The sequence below is a fragment of the Schistocerca americana genome, chromosome 1, assembly GCF_021461395.2.
Source record: "Schistocerca americana isolate TAMUIC-IGC-003095 chromosome 1, iqSchAmer2.1, whole genome shotgun sequence".
Classification (NCBI taxonomy): Eukaryota; Metazoa; Arthropoda; class Insecta; order Orthoptera; family Acrididae; genus Schistocerca; species Schistocerca americana.
The window spans coordinates 754,072,024-754,090,088 of NC_060119.1; the positions used below are offsets into that span (position 1 = coordinate 754,072,024).

An 18,065-nucleotide genomic window follows, 5' to 3' on the forward strand; every position below is an offset into this window, starting at 1 on the left:
ATTACAATTTACATTTGGGTTTGTGTATTGAAGCAACAGGGGAGGGGAGGGGGGGGGGGGGGAGTTTTGAGGCAGGCAACAAAGAGACTGATGCCTATCTTACTTGGTCTTCCGTAAGTACTTCTTCCCCATCAGTCTCACTGTGCTCACGCAGCTCCACAGCATCACTCACAGTCACCGATTCTGGTCCTTCACTTGCACTTGGCTCTGCCTCAGAAACAGATGCAGGTGCTGTAGCTGGAGTGGGAAGAACAGACTGCACTGTTGTTCCTGGCCTCATCATTTCCTAAAAATAACATATTGACTGTGTACTTGCTGAGAATGTATGTATGTGTATGTGTATATGTGTGAGAGAGAGAGAGAGAGAGAGAGAGAGAGAGAGAGAGAGAGAGAGAGAGCGCGACTGAACTGAAAGAGGTTCTGCTTGTTACACAGAAACTGTAATTGTTAAGTTCATAGAAAACATATTGTTTAAATACCTTGATAATACTACACACTAAATGAAAAAATGACTGTTCCATTGAGAAGCAGCACATTGTTACCTGCAGTGACCTGTATGTGTCTCCGATTTTGGCTGTGTCATAACAGTATTTTTCTATTCCTGCTCAAGTCAATGATTACAAAATTTGCAGAATCTTAATTGTTACCTTTCATGGGCATATATAGCCGTGCAACCCATACTTGAGAAACACTAATATAGAACTTACAAGGCACTTAGTGTAGAAGTACAACAATGATAACTATTCACATGCTGAATGAGGAATTTCAGCACAGCAGGTTTTGTTTTCTGGTCCTTTTAATGCAGAGTGCAGAAACTGTATATTGGTAGGCGGCCACTAGTATAAACAAGAATTCAGACTGCTTGGAAAAAAAACTCTGCCTCTCTCTCACAGTGCAACAGCCTACAACCATGATCTGCAAAACTATAACTGAAACATTGTCACAGGAATCTCTGATCCCTTCTAGTGTTGTGAGGGTTTTAATCTAAATCCATGATGGATAAGGTTTAGTCTTTTCACTCATTTCAAAATAAGAAAACAACAAACAAAACCCAGGTTTGGGGAATAGCTACTGCTCAATTCCTTGTTAAAAGTTGGCAGGGTATTGTTAACGAGGTAGCTCAGGGCCTCTCTCTAGCAGTTTTCAATGTAACTAAATTTCAAATCACCCACTACCTAAAACTGTTATGTTAGCCCACTTTAAACCAACCTCCGAGATTCAGCTAACAAACATACACACGCATTTATTTGTTCTCAGATGATAGGCCCCACGACTGAGTACCAAGTTGCATTACGTGGCACGCATCTTATACAAACCATTCAACAACCAGCAATTGTCTTGGCACCAGATCATTGGGTGCACTGATACACGTCATTGATTTGTGCACTTTCCATTTTGCACACATGTTTATACACACATTATCTTTTCTAACTGGGGTTTACTAGATGAAGTGATAAACCAGTAACCAAAAATTGGTTACATTTTCAATATTTAATTGCTGAAAATAAATCTATTTCAAACTATCTCTGGTAAAATAGTTCATCTCGATACAAATCGATATGAAACGCCACCTATTAGGTAACACTGTGTTTTCTGTTTTGAGGCAAAATTTTCCTCTATATTCACATTAATCACAAAACGTGAATTTTTAAGGTGCCTACTTAGAACAATGACTTTTCTGGGGGAAAAAAGAAAAAAAGGGAGAAGTGTTATGCTTCTACTAGAAACAATTATACTTACACTGGTAAGGATTACTCAGGATAACACTGTTGGAATAATATTGTTGTTTATATACAGCAATGACTATCCACAAATGTTGCATGGTAGGAAGAAATTACCTTTCTCAATGGCAGCAGCAACATACTAACAAATAAACACCATAATACCTGGTACAGAAAGAGCAAAGAAATCCTTCAAGGAAGTTTCTCACTGATAAATGTGCAATGAAAAACAACATTGAACACACAGGAAAGAAAAAGCATGAACTACATCTGCAGAGGGCTAAACACTATGAAACTAAAAACATACAATAAGACCATCCTTAAATACAAGAGTCACAGTGGATATCCCTGTGAAGCCATTCTAGTGGACTTTCAAAAGGCATACGATTCGGCAGACCCTGATCTCCACCATACGAGAACTGAACCTAGATGAGAAGTCCCCCAGACTAGCCAAGACCACTCTGAGGAACACCATGTTCAAAATCAAATTTAGAGGTGGTCTCTCTCTAGGAGTACAACCGTTTGAACAGGAGTTACACAAGGTGTTGGCCTCTTTAATTGTGTGATGGGGAAAGGACTTTCACACAACCATTGGTAACTGCAATAAAAATTGGATACGAGGAAGATAACCTCAATGTACCTTGCCTAGCCTTCGCAGGAGCTTCCTCGCCAACTACAAAGCCTCTACAGCATGCAGCTAAGATCAATTTGAAACTCAGTGTACAAAAGACTGAGTTAATTACTAACATAAAAGAAGCCCTGTCTGCAATTCCACTGGAAGGCACCACCATTCGTAAAGTCCCAATAGTCAAACATTTAGGACAGTTGGGTCGGCAAATGAGAGTGACAACTTGGCAACAGATACCAGATGTGCCACATTGGAGAGGGTCTACCACTTCTGCATGAACATTTATATCTCCAAGTACTTATCTAAGAATCTCAAACAATAAAATTCAACAGTAAGGCCATTAGTACTGTATGTTTCTGAACACCTCTTGATGAGCAGGTGATCCACTCAGGAAACTAGTGATCAAGGAATGAAAAACCGTAAAAGAGAACACTAGGGTGAATAAGAGAAGAAGATAGCACTTAACACTGACAGACAACAGTGAACTGTACCATCTCCAAGAAGAAATAATTACATCTATGAAGGAAATGTAACTGACCTCCTACGGACATTTGACCTGAGTCACTGCAGGCTCATGACTAGGATCTTCACCACGACAAGTAGAGGGGAAAGAACGAATGTATCACCAAAGGGAAATATGACCTGGAGCAACTTTAAATTCCATTAGAAACCATCATACAAGACCAGTCCAAATTCTGGCAGATTTCTCTACAAGAGGTAATCCCAGTGTCCCTTAGTAGCGAAACAAGCACAGGAACCAACAGACCAAAGCGGACAGAGGAGAGGAAGCTTGCTCACAGGCAGAAAATGAAAGCTTTCTGGGCAAAGAAGAGACGGAAGACCCTAGTAAAGAATCAAAATAAGTCCCATGTTCATAAGTAGACCCAAATGAAAAGAAGAAGAAGGAAATTCTTAGTGGTCAGAATAAGAGTAACAACTATGCAGGTTGTCCAATCATTCTATGGGGTATTACATATTTTTATTTTTTAATTCTAATTTTTCTCTTAAATTTTCATTTGCAATGTTCAAGCACAATTCATTGCAGCCTACACAACAAATAGAATCATTACTCAAACAAAGGTTGTTTGTTCCCATGGAGCATGCAACATTGTAAGTAGCCAACAGGAGCATGGGGGAGGAAAGAAGTATCTGTTGCCTGTCATCATCTGGAGCATCAGATCCAGACTGGACTCTCCCTGTCATTGGTTTTGAGCTAGCTTCAATGTTTACAGTCTCCTCTCTCCCCATATATTTCAAATTTTGTTGTGACACTAAAGCTATTTGCCTAACCACCACGAAGCGCTGAGGGTCTTACAGGGCAACTCGGGTATGCTCATATTGTGTGTGTGTGTGTGTGTGTGTGTGTGTGTGTGTGTGTGTGTGTGTGTGTGGGTGGGTGTGTGGGTGTGTGGGTGTGTGGGTGGGTGTGTGGGTGGGTGTGTGGGTGGGTGGGTGTGTGGGTGGGTGTGTGGGTGTGTGGGTGGGTGGGTGGGTGCGCGCGCTCTCTGAACTTTCAATTGAAGTGGAATGAATGAACAATGACGCAGAGCCCTAAAAAGATTGACTAAAATAGTAATTGCATGTGAAGTCAAGAATCGAATTTTCATGTGGTTTCAGATTCTGTGGTTTTTTTTGCACTCGGTTCTTCAACACATGCTTTACTCCAGTAGTAGGCACAAATGGCCTTGTTGGAATGGTTGTTGGCTATGGTTGACAAAGGCTCAGCCACCGGCTGCTGGAATGTTTATGAGAAGCAGCTTCACTAACATCTTGTGGCACTATCGGTGGTCACATGGAGGTCTGTAAGGCTCTTTTCTTACTGTGGTTACCCTCTCGTATGTATCACTTATTGTGCCTGTCACATCCTCTGCAAGAACCAGTGTTGCTTTCTTTTGACAATATGTGTAGTTTGCTGTTCTCCTATCACCATAAGCGCATGCATGTTGTCACTGCACACGACAAATTCTGCCAATGTCTCAAACAGCTACTGCAAATGTATCAAGCTCAGGTGGCCAAGTTTCACGTAAGAAGGCAATGTCAGTAAAGGTGGACAAACGAGTGTACCTACTACGCAGATGTAAAAATACATAAAAGGAATACATCTACTTACATTTGTTTGTCTACCTCGAATGACATTGCCTTTTGATATACTCCTTTCATATTTTGGGTAAATTATGACAGAGATAATTATATGTATCTAGATCTGTAGCACATTTCTGGATACTCAGCTCATAACTTTTGCCCTCATAAGTGGCTTTTATATCATCCACACCACAATCCTGTGTTTAATACATGACAAGTAGATTCATTCTTCACTTCTGGTCCACTTGGCCAGTTTGTTTCTCTGAACACATCACATCACCTTCTGTCCTACCCTGCATAAGGGCTTTCCACTTCTCGATAACGTTGGTTACAACTTGTTCCATATGATATTTTGACACTTCCTACACAGAGGGAATTTGTCACCGTTTGGTTCACAGGTGGTACCTTATGAATCTGTGATTGATATATTATTTTGAAGTAACATTAAATTTGTGACAACACATAAATAATTTACCTTCCTATAGTACTCATCAATATACAACTGTGACGGTTTTGCTTCAACTCATTAACAGGCATTGGCATTACATTTTAATTGTTTGACAATATGTGACACTGTAGTTATCTAGGAACAACATGTAATTTTGACCTCCAATTAGTAGGTTCACTTTACTACTATACAGCACAAGTATACTGTGTTCCCTAGTTTATATTCATACATTGCACAACTGTTCTCTCATTTTATTTCTTAGTTTAACATTAACTTTGAAGTTACACATTGTACAGTTTGGTTTTTGTTAAATGTTTACCACATATTACCACTGTATTTAATCTGTCTCTTAAATGTCATATGTGCCACTTCTACACTTAAGTAAACCTTCATGTGTTCTTGAATGCTGCAAAATTTTATTTTATTTCATTTCCTATCTTAAGCCTGCTCAATCTGTTGGTGTACACAACAGACAAAGCCACTCATCATCTCCAACATCGGGTTCTGTTCTTGCCCTGGTACAACCATGAGATCCATTACCATCCCACGCCGCAGCATGCAAATGCAGATGCCCTGACCCCTCCTGTGACCACCAGCAGGAATTCCATTGATTTCAACAGGACACAGAGGTGAGGCACATGCGATGGCTTCCCCATCACAAATTCTCGTATTACCTCTGCTGTGGTGGTGAGTCCATTAGCATGATACAACATTGGTTGCCCGACCATCTGCTGGGCCAGGCATCGGACCCACTTCAGAGCTTTTATGTGTTGTTTCATCACTTCTCCCTCTTGGAATGGCTTTATTCTCCTGTCAGCAGAAGGGTTTACTTCCCACATTGTGGTTCCCATGGCTCTGCAGTGAGAGTTTCTCCGCACATAACTGTTGTGTGTGCTTTGGCCAGGCATAGACTGGCAGGTGGAACACCTTGTCACAGCCTGCTTTAAATGTTCGTACGCTCGTTTCACACCACGGTCCTCAGTATGTGGTGTGATCTTTCCAAGATGTTTGTACTCACAATGCTTTTCACCATGTCATAGCACCTCTCTTCCGACTGAAACTGAATGGCAAGGTGGAACACCTTGTCTGAACACTTAAGAGACAGATGTGGAAGAACACAGAAGATTTCCATTTTATTTAAGTTAACACTTAAGAGACAGATGTGGAAGAACACAGAAGATGTCCATTTTATTTAAGTTCATATATAATGACGACAAGAATTCTACTGAGCTCCTGTGAGTCTGTCAGCTGCAGATGCTGCACAACCTCTTGCTGAAAGCATGTATCCCCCAGTGCTGCCAGTTCTGTTTACACAGGGCTGGTTATGCCCACCTACACCAGCAGTCAGGACTTCTTCAGTTCCAATGGTGGGTTTGCTTCCTGTGGAATGCGTTGGCACCTTGCATTGCGATGAGCACACACTGCTGTCAGTGGAAGAACACAGAAGATGTCCATTTTATTTAAGTTCATATATAATGACGACAAGAATTCTACTGAGCTCCTGTGAGTCTGTCAGCTGCAGATGCTGCACAACCTCTTGCTGAAAGCATGTATCCCCCAGTGCTGCCAGTTCTGTTTACACAGGGCTGGTTATGCCCACCTACACCAGCAGTCAGGACTTCTTCAGTTCCAATGGTGGGTTTGCTTCCTGTGGAATGCGTTGGCACCTTGCATTGCGATGAGCACACACTGCTGTCAGTGGGGATGGAAGCTAGGTCTCCATCACAAGTCTGTCCTCTCCATTGCACCATTGTCGTAGCTCATGCTGACATACCTCATCATGGACTCCGACATCTAACGGCTCCCACACCTCTGTTGCTGGGCCTGTCTACCGGTCACCCTGGGGACCAGGGGCGGAAGTGGTGCCCTTGTCCCACTCACTTTAATCTATATTACATTGGTTTGAGTGTATCAGGAACTTCTCTTGCCTTTGGCTGCCACTCCCACACCGCCAAGGACGCCCTGGATGTCTCTTCAGTCACAGCTATCTGGACAGCCATGCCCGGTCCCTTCCCACTCCTCCACCTCCCTCCCTCCCTCCTCCACCTTCCTCCCCCCCTCCTCAATCCTTGCCCCCCCTCCCCCATTCCCATTCCCAATCCCGATGTTGCACCTAGCAGCCCTATCCTGTCCCCACCACGTCCCTGCACACTCCCACAGGCAGCATTAGCAGTTTCCCCCACCCCTCACATCTGCTACCCCTCCTCTTCCTTATCCCCAGTACCCACCCAAGCTAGATTGCTGCTCAGCCTTAGAGCTTGGAGACAGTGGTCATGTGTTTGAGTAGTTGTGTGAATGTGCATATGTTTTCTAGTTTTAATCAAGGACACAGTCTGAAAGCTGAAAATTCTAGCGTTCTTTTCCACTGTGACTGGCTGCAGCTCAATGCCTACTCTATGTGGTTAGTAGCAGTCTACCCTTTCCATTCTGTCGTTTAAGATATGGGTATTCAATTGCACCATGTGAGTATGTTTCTCAACATTTATTCATGTTAAGTACAAACATAGTTATTATTACATTAACAGCTTTAGCTACAATCCCAGAACTAGAAGTCTTCAAAGTACACTTGCTGACAAAATAATTATGTAATTGCACTGCACAACAAATAGACCAGAGAGATTAAAGAGCTCAAACTAAAACTGAAATATTTAGAAGGCAGTTAAAGTGTATGCCTCAAATAATGCATCAATATAATGGAAAGGATAGTTATTACTCTTCATACAGCGGAGATGCCGATTCACAGAAAGGCACAACCAAAAGACTGTCTGAAAGTTAGCTTTCAGCCAACAAGGCCTCTGTCGAACACACACACACACACACACACACACACACACACACAAAACCACAGTCACCGACAGCTGGCACCACACTGCAAGCAGCAGCACATTATAGAAGAGGCAACTGAGTGGAGGTAAGGAAGAGGCTGGGATGGGGAAGTGGGAGTGAGAGCAGGGTAGGGGTTGTGGTTGGCAAAGTGCTGCTGGGATTGTGCAGGGATGATGTGGAAAGTAGGGTAGCTAGGTGCTGTCTTTAGGTTAGATGGAGGGCGAGAGAGAGAGAGAGAGAGAGAGAGAGAGAGAGAGAGAGAGAGAGAGAGAGAGAGAGAGAGTTTACACGGTGGATTGGTGGAAAGAGAGCTGTGCAGTGCCGGAATGGAAACAGTGAAGGGGCTAGATGAATAAAGACAATGACTAATGAGGGATGAGGCCAGGAGGGTTATGGGAACATCAGATACATTGCAGCGAAAGTCCCCATTTGCACAATTCAGAAAAGTTAGTGTTGGTGAGAAGGATCCAGATGGCACAGGCTGTGGAGCGGTCACTGAAATGAAGGACGTCGTGTTGGGCAGTGTGCTCAGCAACAGGGTGATCCAGATGTTTCTTGGCCATAGACTGTCAGTGGCCATTCACGAGTACAACAGAAAGGTGGTTGTCATGCCCACATAGAATGCAGCACTGTGGTTGCAGCTTAGCTTGTAGATCACATGACTGGTTTCAGAGGTAGTCCTGTCTCTGATGGGATAAGTGATGCTTGTGACCGTATTGGTGTAGGTGGTGGGGGGGTTGCACGGAACAGGTCTTTCATCTAGGTTTATTACAGGGATATGAGCCATGAGGCAAGGGGTTGGGAGCTGGGGTTATGTACAGATGGATGAGGATATTGTATAGGTTTGGTGGGCAGCAAAATATCACTGTGGGACGGGTCGGAAGGATAGTGGGTATGACATTTCTCATTCCAGGTCCAGACAAGAGGTAGTCGAAACCCTAGCGGAGAATTTAATTCAGTTGCTCCAGTCCTAGATGGTACTGAGTTACGAGGGGAATGGCTCTCTGTGGACAGACGATGGGACTTCCGGAGGGGTTGGGTGACTAAACATAAGGCACAGGAGATCGCTTTTTGTAGAAGGTTGATAGGGTAATTACGATATGTAAAGGCCTCGGTCAGACACTCTCTATATTCCGAGAGGTACCACTCATCACTACAAATGTGATGGCCATGGATGGCTAGGCTATATGGAAGATGTTTCTTGGTATGGAATGGGTGGCAGCAGACAAAGTGGAGGTATTGCTAGTGGTTCGTAGGTGTGATATGACAGAGGTACTGATATCGCCATCTTTGAGGTGGAGGTCAACATCGAGGAAGGTGGCCTGATGGGTTGAGCAGGACAGGTGAACCAAATGTGGGAGAAGGTGTGGAGGTTCTGGAGGGACATGGACAGGTTGTCATAACCCTCGTTCCAGATCACAAAGATGTCATCGATGAATCTTAACCAGGTGACGGGTGGTGGGATTATGGGTGTTTAGGAAGGATACCTCTAGATGGCCCATGAAATGGTTGGCATAGTTGTGCCCCAGATTAATTTGTAGGTAACACCTTTGAAGGAGAAGTAATTATGGGCGAGGATGCAATAGGTCATAGCAAATAGGAAGGAGGTGGTTGGTCTGGAATAAATCGGGCATTGGGAAAGGTAGTGTTCAATAGAGGTAAGGCCATGGGCACTGGGGATATTAGCATAAAGGGAGGAAGCATCGATAGTGATGAGCAGGGCACTGTGTGGTAAAGGAACAAGAACTGTGGAGATTCGGTGCAGGAAATAGTATCTTTTATATAGGAGGGTAGATTGTGGGTAATAGGCTGAAGATGCTGGTCTATGAGAGCAGAGATTCTCTCAGTGAAAGCACAGTAACCAGCCACAATTGTTGCATCCTGGGTGGTTTATGGACTTCAGGAAGCACATAGATGATAAGAGTGCAGGGAGTGTTGGGGTGAGGAGAGAGATGGACTTTGGGGACAGGTTCTGGTTAGGCATAAGGATTTGAAGAGAGAATGGAGATCCTGCTGGATTTCTAGAAAGGGGCACAGAGGCAAGATTTGTAGTGGATGAATCCGACAGCTGGTGGATTAATAACTGCTTCACAGCCTGCGCCATCTGGATCCTTCCAACCACCACTAACTTTTCTGAATTGCAGAGGTGGGAACTCTCCAAGCAATATACCCCAGGTTCCTGTAACCCTCCTGGCCTCAACCCTCGTTAGTCATTGTCCTTACCCATCTAACCCCTTCCCTGTTCTGATTCCAGCACTACACAGCCCTCATTCCACCAATACACCCAGTGTTTTTACTTCGGTGCTTTTCCGCTACCCCCCCCCTCCCCCCCGCGTCTCACCGCCCAACTGCACGTAGCTGCCCTACTCTCCACCTTGTCCCTGCATGCTCCCAGCCGCACTTTTACCATCCCTCAATCCCCCTCCCCCCCCTATCCTGCTCTCACTTGACCTCCCCATCCCAGACTCTACATTACCCCCACCCTGCTGCCTCTCCCATAATGCACTGTTTTCGCAGTCTGGCTACAGCTGCCACAGACTGTGGTTACTGGTGTGCATTTTATCTGTTTTCGACACAGGCCTTGTTGGTCGAACTAGCTTTCTGACAGTCTTTTTGTTGTGCCTTTTGGCAGCTGAGCTTCTCCACTATAAGGTGAGTAGCAACTATCCTTTTTATTATATTGTTACATTCCATCCTGGATTTTCCAAATAATGCATGGTAGACAATCATGTATTATTTATAAAGCAACAAGAATGAGTTGTTAAATATGTAAGATACTAAACAATACAATATTTTTGTGATTCAGCAATGTAATTTCTCAGAATAATCTGGAAACCTGGGAATCTCGTGCGCTTATCTCTTGCTTCATTAAGGAAGGCTGCTGATTCGGTTAATGCTGCCAGTCAAAAATAGGAAAGTGTACAAGCACACATGTAATCTGTGATGAAGTATGTATTATTAGTGGAAAAGTTAGATTTGACATTGGTTGTTTATTTTGTTTGTATGGATACCATATTTACATAATAATTAGGTGATTTTTTCCCCAAATTAGTTAGTAACAAAATACAATGTTGTCTTATATACACAGATTAAACTACTGCTATGGAGATCAACATTTTTACATTGTTTAGATATCTAAAAACAAAGATGATGTGACTTACCAAACGAAAGCGCTGGCACGTCGATAGACACACAAACGAACACAAACATACACACAAAATTCAAGCTTTCGCAACAAACTGTTGCCTCATCAGGAAAGAGGGAAGGAGAGGGAAAGACGAAAAGACGAAACGATGTGGGTTTTAAGGGAGAGGGTAAGGAGTCATTCCAATCCCGGGAGCGGAAAGACTTACCTTAGGGGGAAAAAGGGACGGGTATACACTCGCGCGCGCACACACACACACACACACACACATATCCATCCACACATATACAGACACGAGCAGACATATTTAAAGACAAAGAGTTTGGGCAGAGATGTCAGTCGAGGTGGAAGTGCAGAGGCAAAGATGATGTTGAATGACAGGTGAGGTGTGAGTGGCGGCAACTTGAAATTAGCGGAGATTGAGGCCTGGTGGGTAACGGGAAGAGAGGATATATTGAAGAGCAAGTTCCCATTTCCGGAGTTCGGATAGGTTGGTGTTGGTGGGAAGTAGCCAGATAACCCGGACGGTGTAACACTGTGCCAAGATGTGCTGGCCGTGCACCAAGGCATGTTTAGCCACAGGGTGATCCTCATTACCTACAAACACTGTCTGCCTGTGTCCATTCATGCAAATCCTGGCCGCCCCATTGTAGCTGGTTACCAAGCCCCCACAGAACGTATCTCTGCCTACGTAGATCAACACCTTCAACCCATTACATGCAGTCTCCCATCCTTCATCAAAGACACCAACCACTTTCTCGAACGCCTGGAATCCTTACCCAATCCGTTACCCCCGGAAAACATCCTTGTAACCATTGATCCCACTTCCTTATACACAAATATTCCACACGTCCAGGGCCTCACTGCGATGGAGCACTTCCTTTCACGCCGATCACCTGCCACCCTACCTAAAACCTCTTTCCTCATTACCTTAGCCAGCTTCATCCTAACCCACAACTTCTTCACTTTTGAAGGCCAGACACACCAACAACTAAAGGGAACAGCCATGGGTACCAGGATGGCCCCCTCGTACGCCAACCTATTCATGGGTCGCTTAGAGGAAGCCTTCTTGGTTACCCAACCCTACCAACCCAAAGTTTGGTACAGATTTATTGATGACATCTTCATGATCTGGACTCACAGTGAAGAAGAACTCCAGATTTTCCTCTCCAACCTCAACTCCTTTGGTTCCATCAGATTCACCTGATCCTACTCCAAATCCCACGCCACTTTCCTTGACATTGACCTCCATCTGTCCAATGGCCAGCTTCACACGTCCATCCACATCAAACCCACCAACAAGAAACAGTACCTCCATTATGACAGCTGCCACCCATTCCACATCAAACTGTCCCTTCCCTACAGCCTAGGTCTTCGTGGCAAACGAATCTGCTCCAGTCCGGAATCCCTGAACCATTACACCAACAACCTGACAACAGCTTTCGCATCCCGCAACTACCCTTCCGACCTGGTACAGAAGCAAATAACCAGAGCCACTTCCTCATCCCCTCAAACCCAGAATCCCCCATAGAAGAACCACAAAAGTGCCCCACTTGTGACAGGATACTTTCCGGGACTGGACCAGACTCTGAATGTGGCTCTCCAGCAGGGATACGACTTCCTCAAATCCTGCCCTGAAATGAGATCCATCCTTCATGAAATCCTCCCCACTCCACCAAGAGTGTCTTTCCGCCGTCCACCTAACCTTCGTAACCTGTTAGTTCATCCCTATGAAATCCCCAAACCACCTTCCCTACCCTTTGGTCCTATCCTTGTAACCGCCCCCGGTGTAAAACCTGTCCCATGCACCCTCCTACCACCACCTACTCCAGTCCCGTAACCCAGAAGGTGTACACGATCAAAGGCAGAGCCACGTGTGAAAGCACCCACATGATTTACCAACTGACCTGCCTACACTGTGATGCATTCTATGTGGGAATGGCCAGCAACAAACTGTTCATTCGCATGAATGGACACAGGCAGACAGTGTTTGTTCGTAACGAGGATCACCCTGTGGCTAAACATGCCTTGGTGCACGGCCAGCACATCTTGGCACAGTGTTACACCGTCCGGGTTATCTGGCTACTTCCCACCAACACCAAACTATCCGAACTCCGGAGATGGGAACTTGCTCTTCAATATATCCTCTCTTCCCGTTACCCACCAGGCCTCAATCTCCGCTAATTTCAAGTTGCCGCCACTCACACCTCACCTGTCATTCAACATCAACTTTGCCTCTGCACTTCCGCCTAGACTGACATCTCTGCCCGAACTCTTTGTCTTTAAATATGTCTGCTTGTGTCTGTATATGTGTGGATGGATATGTGTGTGTGTGTGCGCGCGCGAGTGTATACCCGTCCTTTTTTCCCCCTAAGGTAAGTCTTTCCGCTCCCGGGATTGGAATGACTCCTTTCCCTCTCCTTTAAAACCCACTTCCTTTCGTCTTTCCCTCTCCTTCCCTCTTTCCTGATGAGGCAACAGTTTGTTGCGAAAGCTTGAATTTTGTGTGTCTATCGACGTGCCAGCGCTTTCGTTTGGTAAGTCATATCATCTTTGTTTTTAGATATATTTTTCCCATGTGGAATGTTTCCCTCTATTAATTTTTACATTGTTTAATAGATTAATGAGGGTGTCCTCTTACATTTACAAATGAAGCTTTGGCTATTGAGGTCAACGCATATAGTGTACAGTTGGGCAAATGATACTCGCGTATGAACAAGCTCAAGATTTGCCGATACACCCAATCATTTGTTACAATATCGACCTTGCTAAAACAGTAACATGATATTTGACTGATGCTGCTAGTGCAAGGGATGTGTGAGATATTATGAACTAGTTACCGCAACAATCCATTCCTCTGCTTAAAATTTGACAATTTTGTAAAAGCAAGAGGAAACAGCATTAAATTTGTTCCTCTTACAAACTCTTCTTGTATTTGAACAGTTTTGCAATAGAAGTTGTGAAACATGCGTGGATACCAGTATAAACCCTTCTGCTGCTTTGTAAGTGAAGGTAACACTCAAAGGTGAAAATGTTGCTCTTCAAAAACATTACTTGATTCTGAACCAAGTCAATATTTTATTTGCTTAAGAGAGATTGTAATTATTTACCAGGTGGGTTGCAAATGAAAAATTTTGTTGCTTTTCAAGTGTTAGGAGTGTATGTCAAAACATTACCAGCTCTTACCGTAACCAACTTTAGGACAAGATAGTAACATTCAGATGACACACATACGAGAATTAATCCACAATTAAATGTCCAACAAATTAAATGAAGCACATTAAACTGACTGAATAGATAAAAAATCTATTCACCAAGTGGTGGCACAAGAACACACATATAAAAAGCTTTCGGAGGGTCCAATGACCCCGGCAAAAGAGTTGAAGGGGGAGGAGAGGTGAAAGAAAAGGACTGGTGAAGTTTAGGAAAAGGAGTAGAGCTCAGAAAAGTCACCCAAAACCCCATGTGAGGGAAGACTTACTAGACAGGACGAGAAGAACAGACTTCTCATTCCATCCGGCAAGTCTCCCCTGACCCAGGGTTGTGGGCAACTTTTCTGAACTCTACCCCTTTTTCTAAACCTCCTCAGCTTCTTTCCTTCACCCTCTTCCTACCCCTTCAACTCTTCTGCCAAAAGGAGGAGTCACTGAACCCTCTGAAAGCTTCCAGCTTCCATACATAATACCTTTTAAATGTGGTTCTCCTGTGCCACTTTGTCAGTAAGCTTTCTATCTATCCAATTACATTATATTTTCAAAAATTAATTATTCTACTTTAATACATTAAACTGACAGTAATTGGTCCTGGCAGAATGAATTACAGCAGCAAGACCCATCAAGGAGTCAGTACCAATAGATGTCACTAGATTGCTGGACAAGTGAAAATTTAGAAATTAGACTGAATTGTTATTCCAATCCTTTATTTATGTATTAATTGCCATTGTTGTACATGACCTGAACCACAGAAGAAATTGCAGTCCACATTTTACAGTTGCTCCTGCATAGCTTGGCTTAAAACTATGATGATTGTGGTGAGGGGAGTAGCAAGCGCACAGCAAATTTCATTGTGCTGCTAACTGTGGAAATATCCAATGTGAACTTTGGCTTTTATGTGACATCTAAATTGCAGTTTGAAGTCTGAATTGAGAGGACTGGACAAATACTCAACAAAAGTATACACTTCTGCAAGAGATGGTTAAAAGTTTATATCGGGGGACCACTGGCATAATTAGGTATTACATACAGCAATGTTATCAATGCTCACCATGAGGCACGACACTAATGAAGAAATCCTCCATGTATTTGGAAAAAGCAACTGTGTTCTCAAGACCTACCATAACCCCAACCTCACAAAAAGCTACAAATTCGGAAGAAACAGCCAAATGCTTGTGACAACAAAGATATAACCTTCAGAGCCATGTTATTAGGATAATGAGGATGATGATGATGATGATGATGATGATGACGATGATGAAAAGATGATGCCACAGATGATAGCCTTTGTAGGTCATATCAAAATGTAGACAAACAATAAATGGCATACAGTTAAGAGTTGTTACAATGTTTCTTTTTAGACAGATACTTCGTCTCTGTAAAACAGTTCATAACTCTGATTAGCTGGAATAAATAATTTTTTCTCAAGAAGTCTCTTAGAGAAAGGGTGTCGTCTTGTATACAGGGTTGTTTAATACTTGGCTAAAGATGGTATCCACCACAGAGTACTGTACCTGGTGTTTAAATCCTTGTGCAATTGGGCCCATGCCTGGATGTAAGAATTAGAGAAATTTATGATTACACTTTTTCTTCTGTTAATGCTAAATGTCAAATACTGTAAAAGGATCTGTAGGTAAACACATAACTAAATAACTAGAAGCAAACTGGATATTCAACGATACTTCTGACATAAAAGTTAAGACTGTATCTTCTCTGCAATCATAGTTATTTCTTGATAAAAACAAATACCTCCTTGCTTTCCTCTTGATCTGATGCAACATTATTCTCTCCAATGGCATTTTGATCTTTCTGTTGCAATTCACTTTCCATCGTCTGCTTATCTCCTGGATGTTTTCCGTCCTGCAACATTAACATATTTCTGCTCAGCACAGGTTCAGCAGGCTTAATGAGTATCTTTCATTACATTTTCCTTTATCCTCTGAACTGAGACAAAAAAGGCTCTTTCCCTAACTGTTAGGTAAGTGAGATGTGCACATGTGTGCTTGCATGGTTCCCCGTTCCCACTCATTCCCCTCCCCAAAAACACACACACACGTTAAAAAAAAAAAACCAGAGGTCATCTTGTCTTCAGTGTCATCTTATACTTGGCTACAGCACGAGCGTGTGACCACCACCACCGCCACCACGGCAGTATTTGAGAAGCAAAGGTTCCTCAAACCAGCAAAAGATATGATAAGATTGATGGAACTGGACTTTTCATAGATAAAGTATAAATGTAACTTAGCATCAGAGGACAAGGAGTGATAGCAAGCCAGAATTAGGTAATATACAGTGATATAGCAACAACAGCCAGTAACAGGAAACTGACGTTACTTACAGCAGAGCCAACAATGTGTGACAAAGATAGTCTGAAAGTAACAGTATAGATGACATGAATCATGGGCTATGGTGGAGAAAAATTTGAAAAAGGAATCTAAAGAAGAAAACTTAAGGTTAGTTGAAGTCGTAATGTTAGAGTGGTACAGAGAGTGGAAAAAATTAATCTTACAAATGGGGAAGCCAACAAAAGAAAGATGAGCAGGAGGGGAGGGGAAGCCAACAAAAGAAAAATGGGCAGGAGAAGAGTACAAAGGAGGCAGAAAACCACGACAGAAATTAAATTTGGATAAATCAGCAGCAGAAACGAAGCACATGGTACAGAAGATGTTCCCTCCTATTAAGTCATGAGATGTTAATGCTGAGGTTCAGTCACGTAAGAGCAATTATCAAAATTGTTAACATCCATCTTACAGAACAGGATAATATGTATATTGAAGGTGATGGGGAAGGGTAGGGTGTAGTGGGGTGGGGGTAGGGGATGGGAGGGGAGAAAATTAAAAGAAGGGAACTACTGATATCAACTGCATTGAGACTTTATGTGGAATCAGTGGTAATGAGTGAAAATGTGTGCTGCACGAAGATTCATACCTGGTATCTCCTGCTTACTAGGCAGTTACTTTAACCACTGTGCCATCAGGACACAGCGTCTACTGCAATTTTGAGAGCTATCTTGGTATGCCTCCTGGCCAACCCACACCATCACTTATCCATAGTCCCTGTCCCTGTCCTCCATGCTCACTACTTTGGGACTCCCACAGGAGGTCGAACATAATTGTGCATCAGTACTAGAGTTAATTCATCGCCCATTGAGGTAAATCCATTATACGAATGCATGCTGTCTGCCCTTTAGGACATGTCCAAAAGAACGAACACCATGCATTTGTATAATGTGTGTCAGACAACAATATAACCATTCAAATCACGTTATAATGTGTGGTTTGGTGAACAAGTAGGCTACCAAAACAACTTACACCATAGTCATATCCCTGGTTTTTCTTTCAGTACAATATTAGTCTTTTGTAGAATATGTGACTAAAAGATTATGGAAGACAAGAGAAATTCTCTCTATTTCATGAACTTGGAATGCAGAGGATAACAGTGCAGATGCCACAAAATGACTTATGAAAACTTCTAAAATTCACCATGTGAAACTTTTGTGACATCTTGTAATTCATAGGGTGCCAACACATACAAGGGAGAGTTGCAGAAATATTAATTAAGAACAAAAACAATACTTACTTCATTCTCATGAGGCATTTTTCCATCTGGCAACTTCCCTTTGGCAAAAAGTTTATGGGCCTTTGCTTTCAATTCCTTTGGATGAGGAGTATTCTGGCGTACAAATGGCGTCTGAAAAATAATATATATATTATATAATAATCTCTTGGTAGCAATTCTTCTGATTGGCAATGTAAAAATTATAAAAAACATTAATTAAGATAAACACAAACTTCAAAAGGTTTAAAATCACCGGCTGTTCAGAGAGATCTTACAAAAACGCACACAGTTTTCCAGTGTGAAATCATTGGTTCAAAATGGCTCTGAGCACTATGGGACTCAACTGCTGTGGTCATAAGTCCCCTAGAACTTAGAACTACTTAAACCTAACTAACCTAAGGACATCACACACATCCATGCCCGAGGCAGGATTCGAACCTGCGAC

At 43.0% G+C, this 18,065-nt stretch overlaps 1 protein-coding gene across 10 annotated transcripts in view; it reads right to left on the reverse strand.

The window, feature by feature from the left end:
- Nucleotides 1-18,065, reverse strand: part of LOC124611222 (protein lap4) — a 528,343-nt gene that overhangs the window by 213,134 nt on the left and 297,144 nt on the right. For 9 of the 10 annotated variants that reach the window (XM_047140227.1, XM_047140228.1, XM_047140229.1 and 6 more), the window contains exons 12-14: nucleotides 17,642-17,752; nucleotides 15,812-15,922; nucleotides 104-286 (exon numbers count right to left, since the gene is read on the reverse strand). In XM_047140227.1, the coding sequence (XP_046996183.1) occupies nucleotides 104-286; nucleotides 15,812-15,922; nucleotides 17,642-17,752 (405 nt within the window). The remainder of the gene's footprint in view (nucleotides 1-103; nucleotides 287-15,811; nucleotides 15,923-17,641; nucleotides 17,753-18,065) is intronic. The other variant, XM_047140231.1, reaches the window with a different exon arrangement.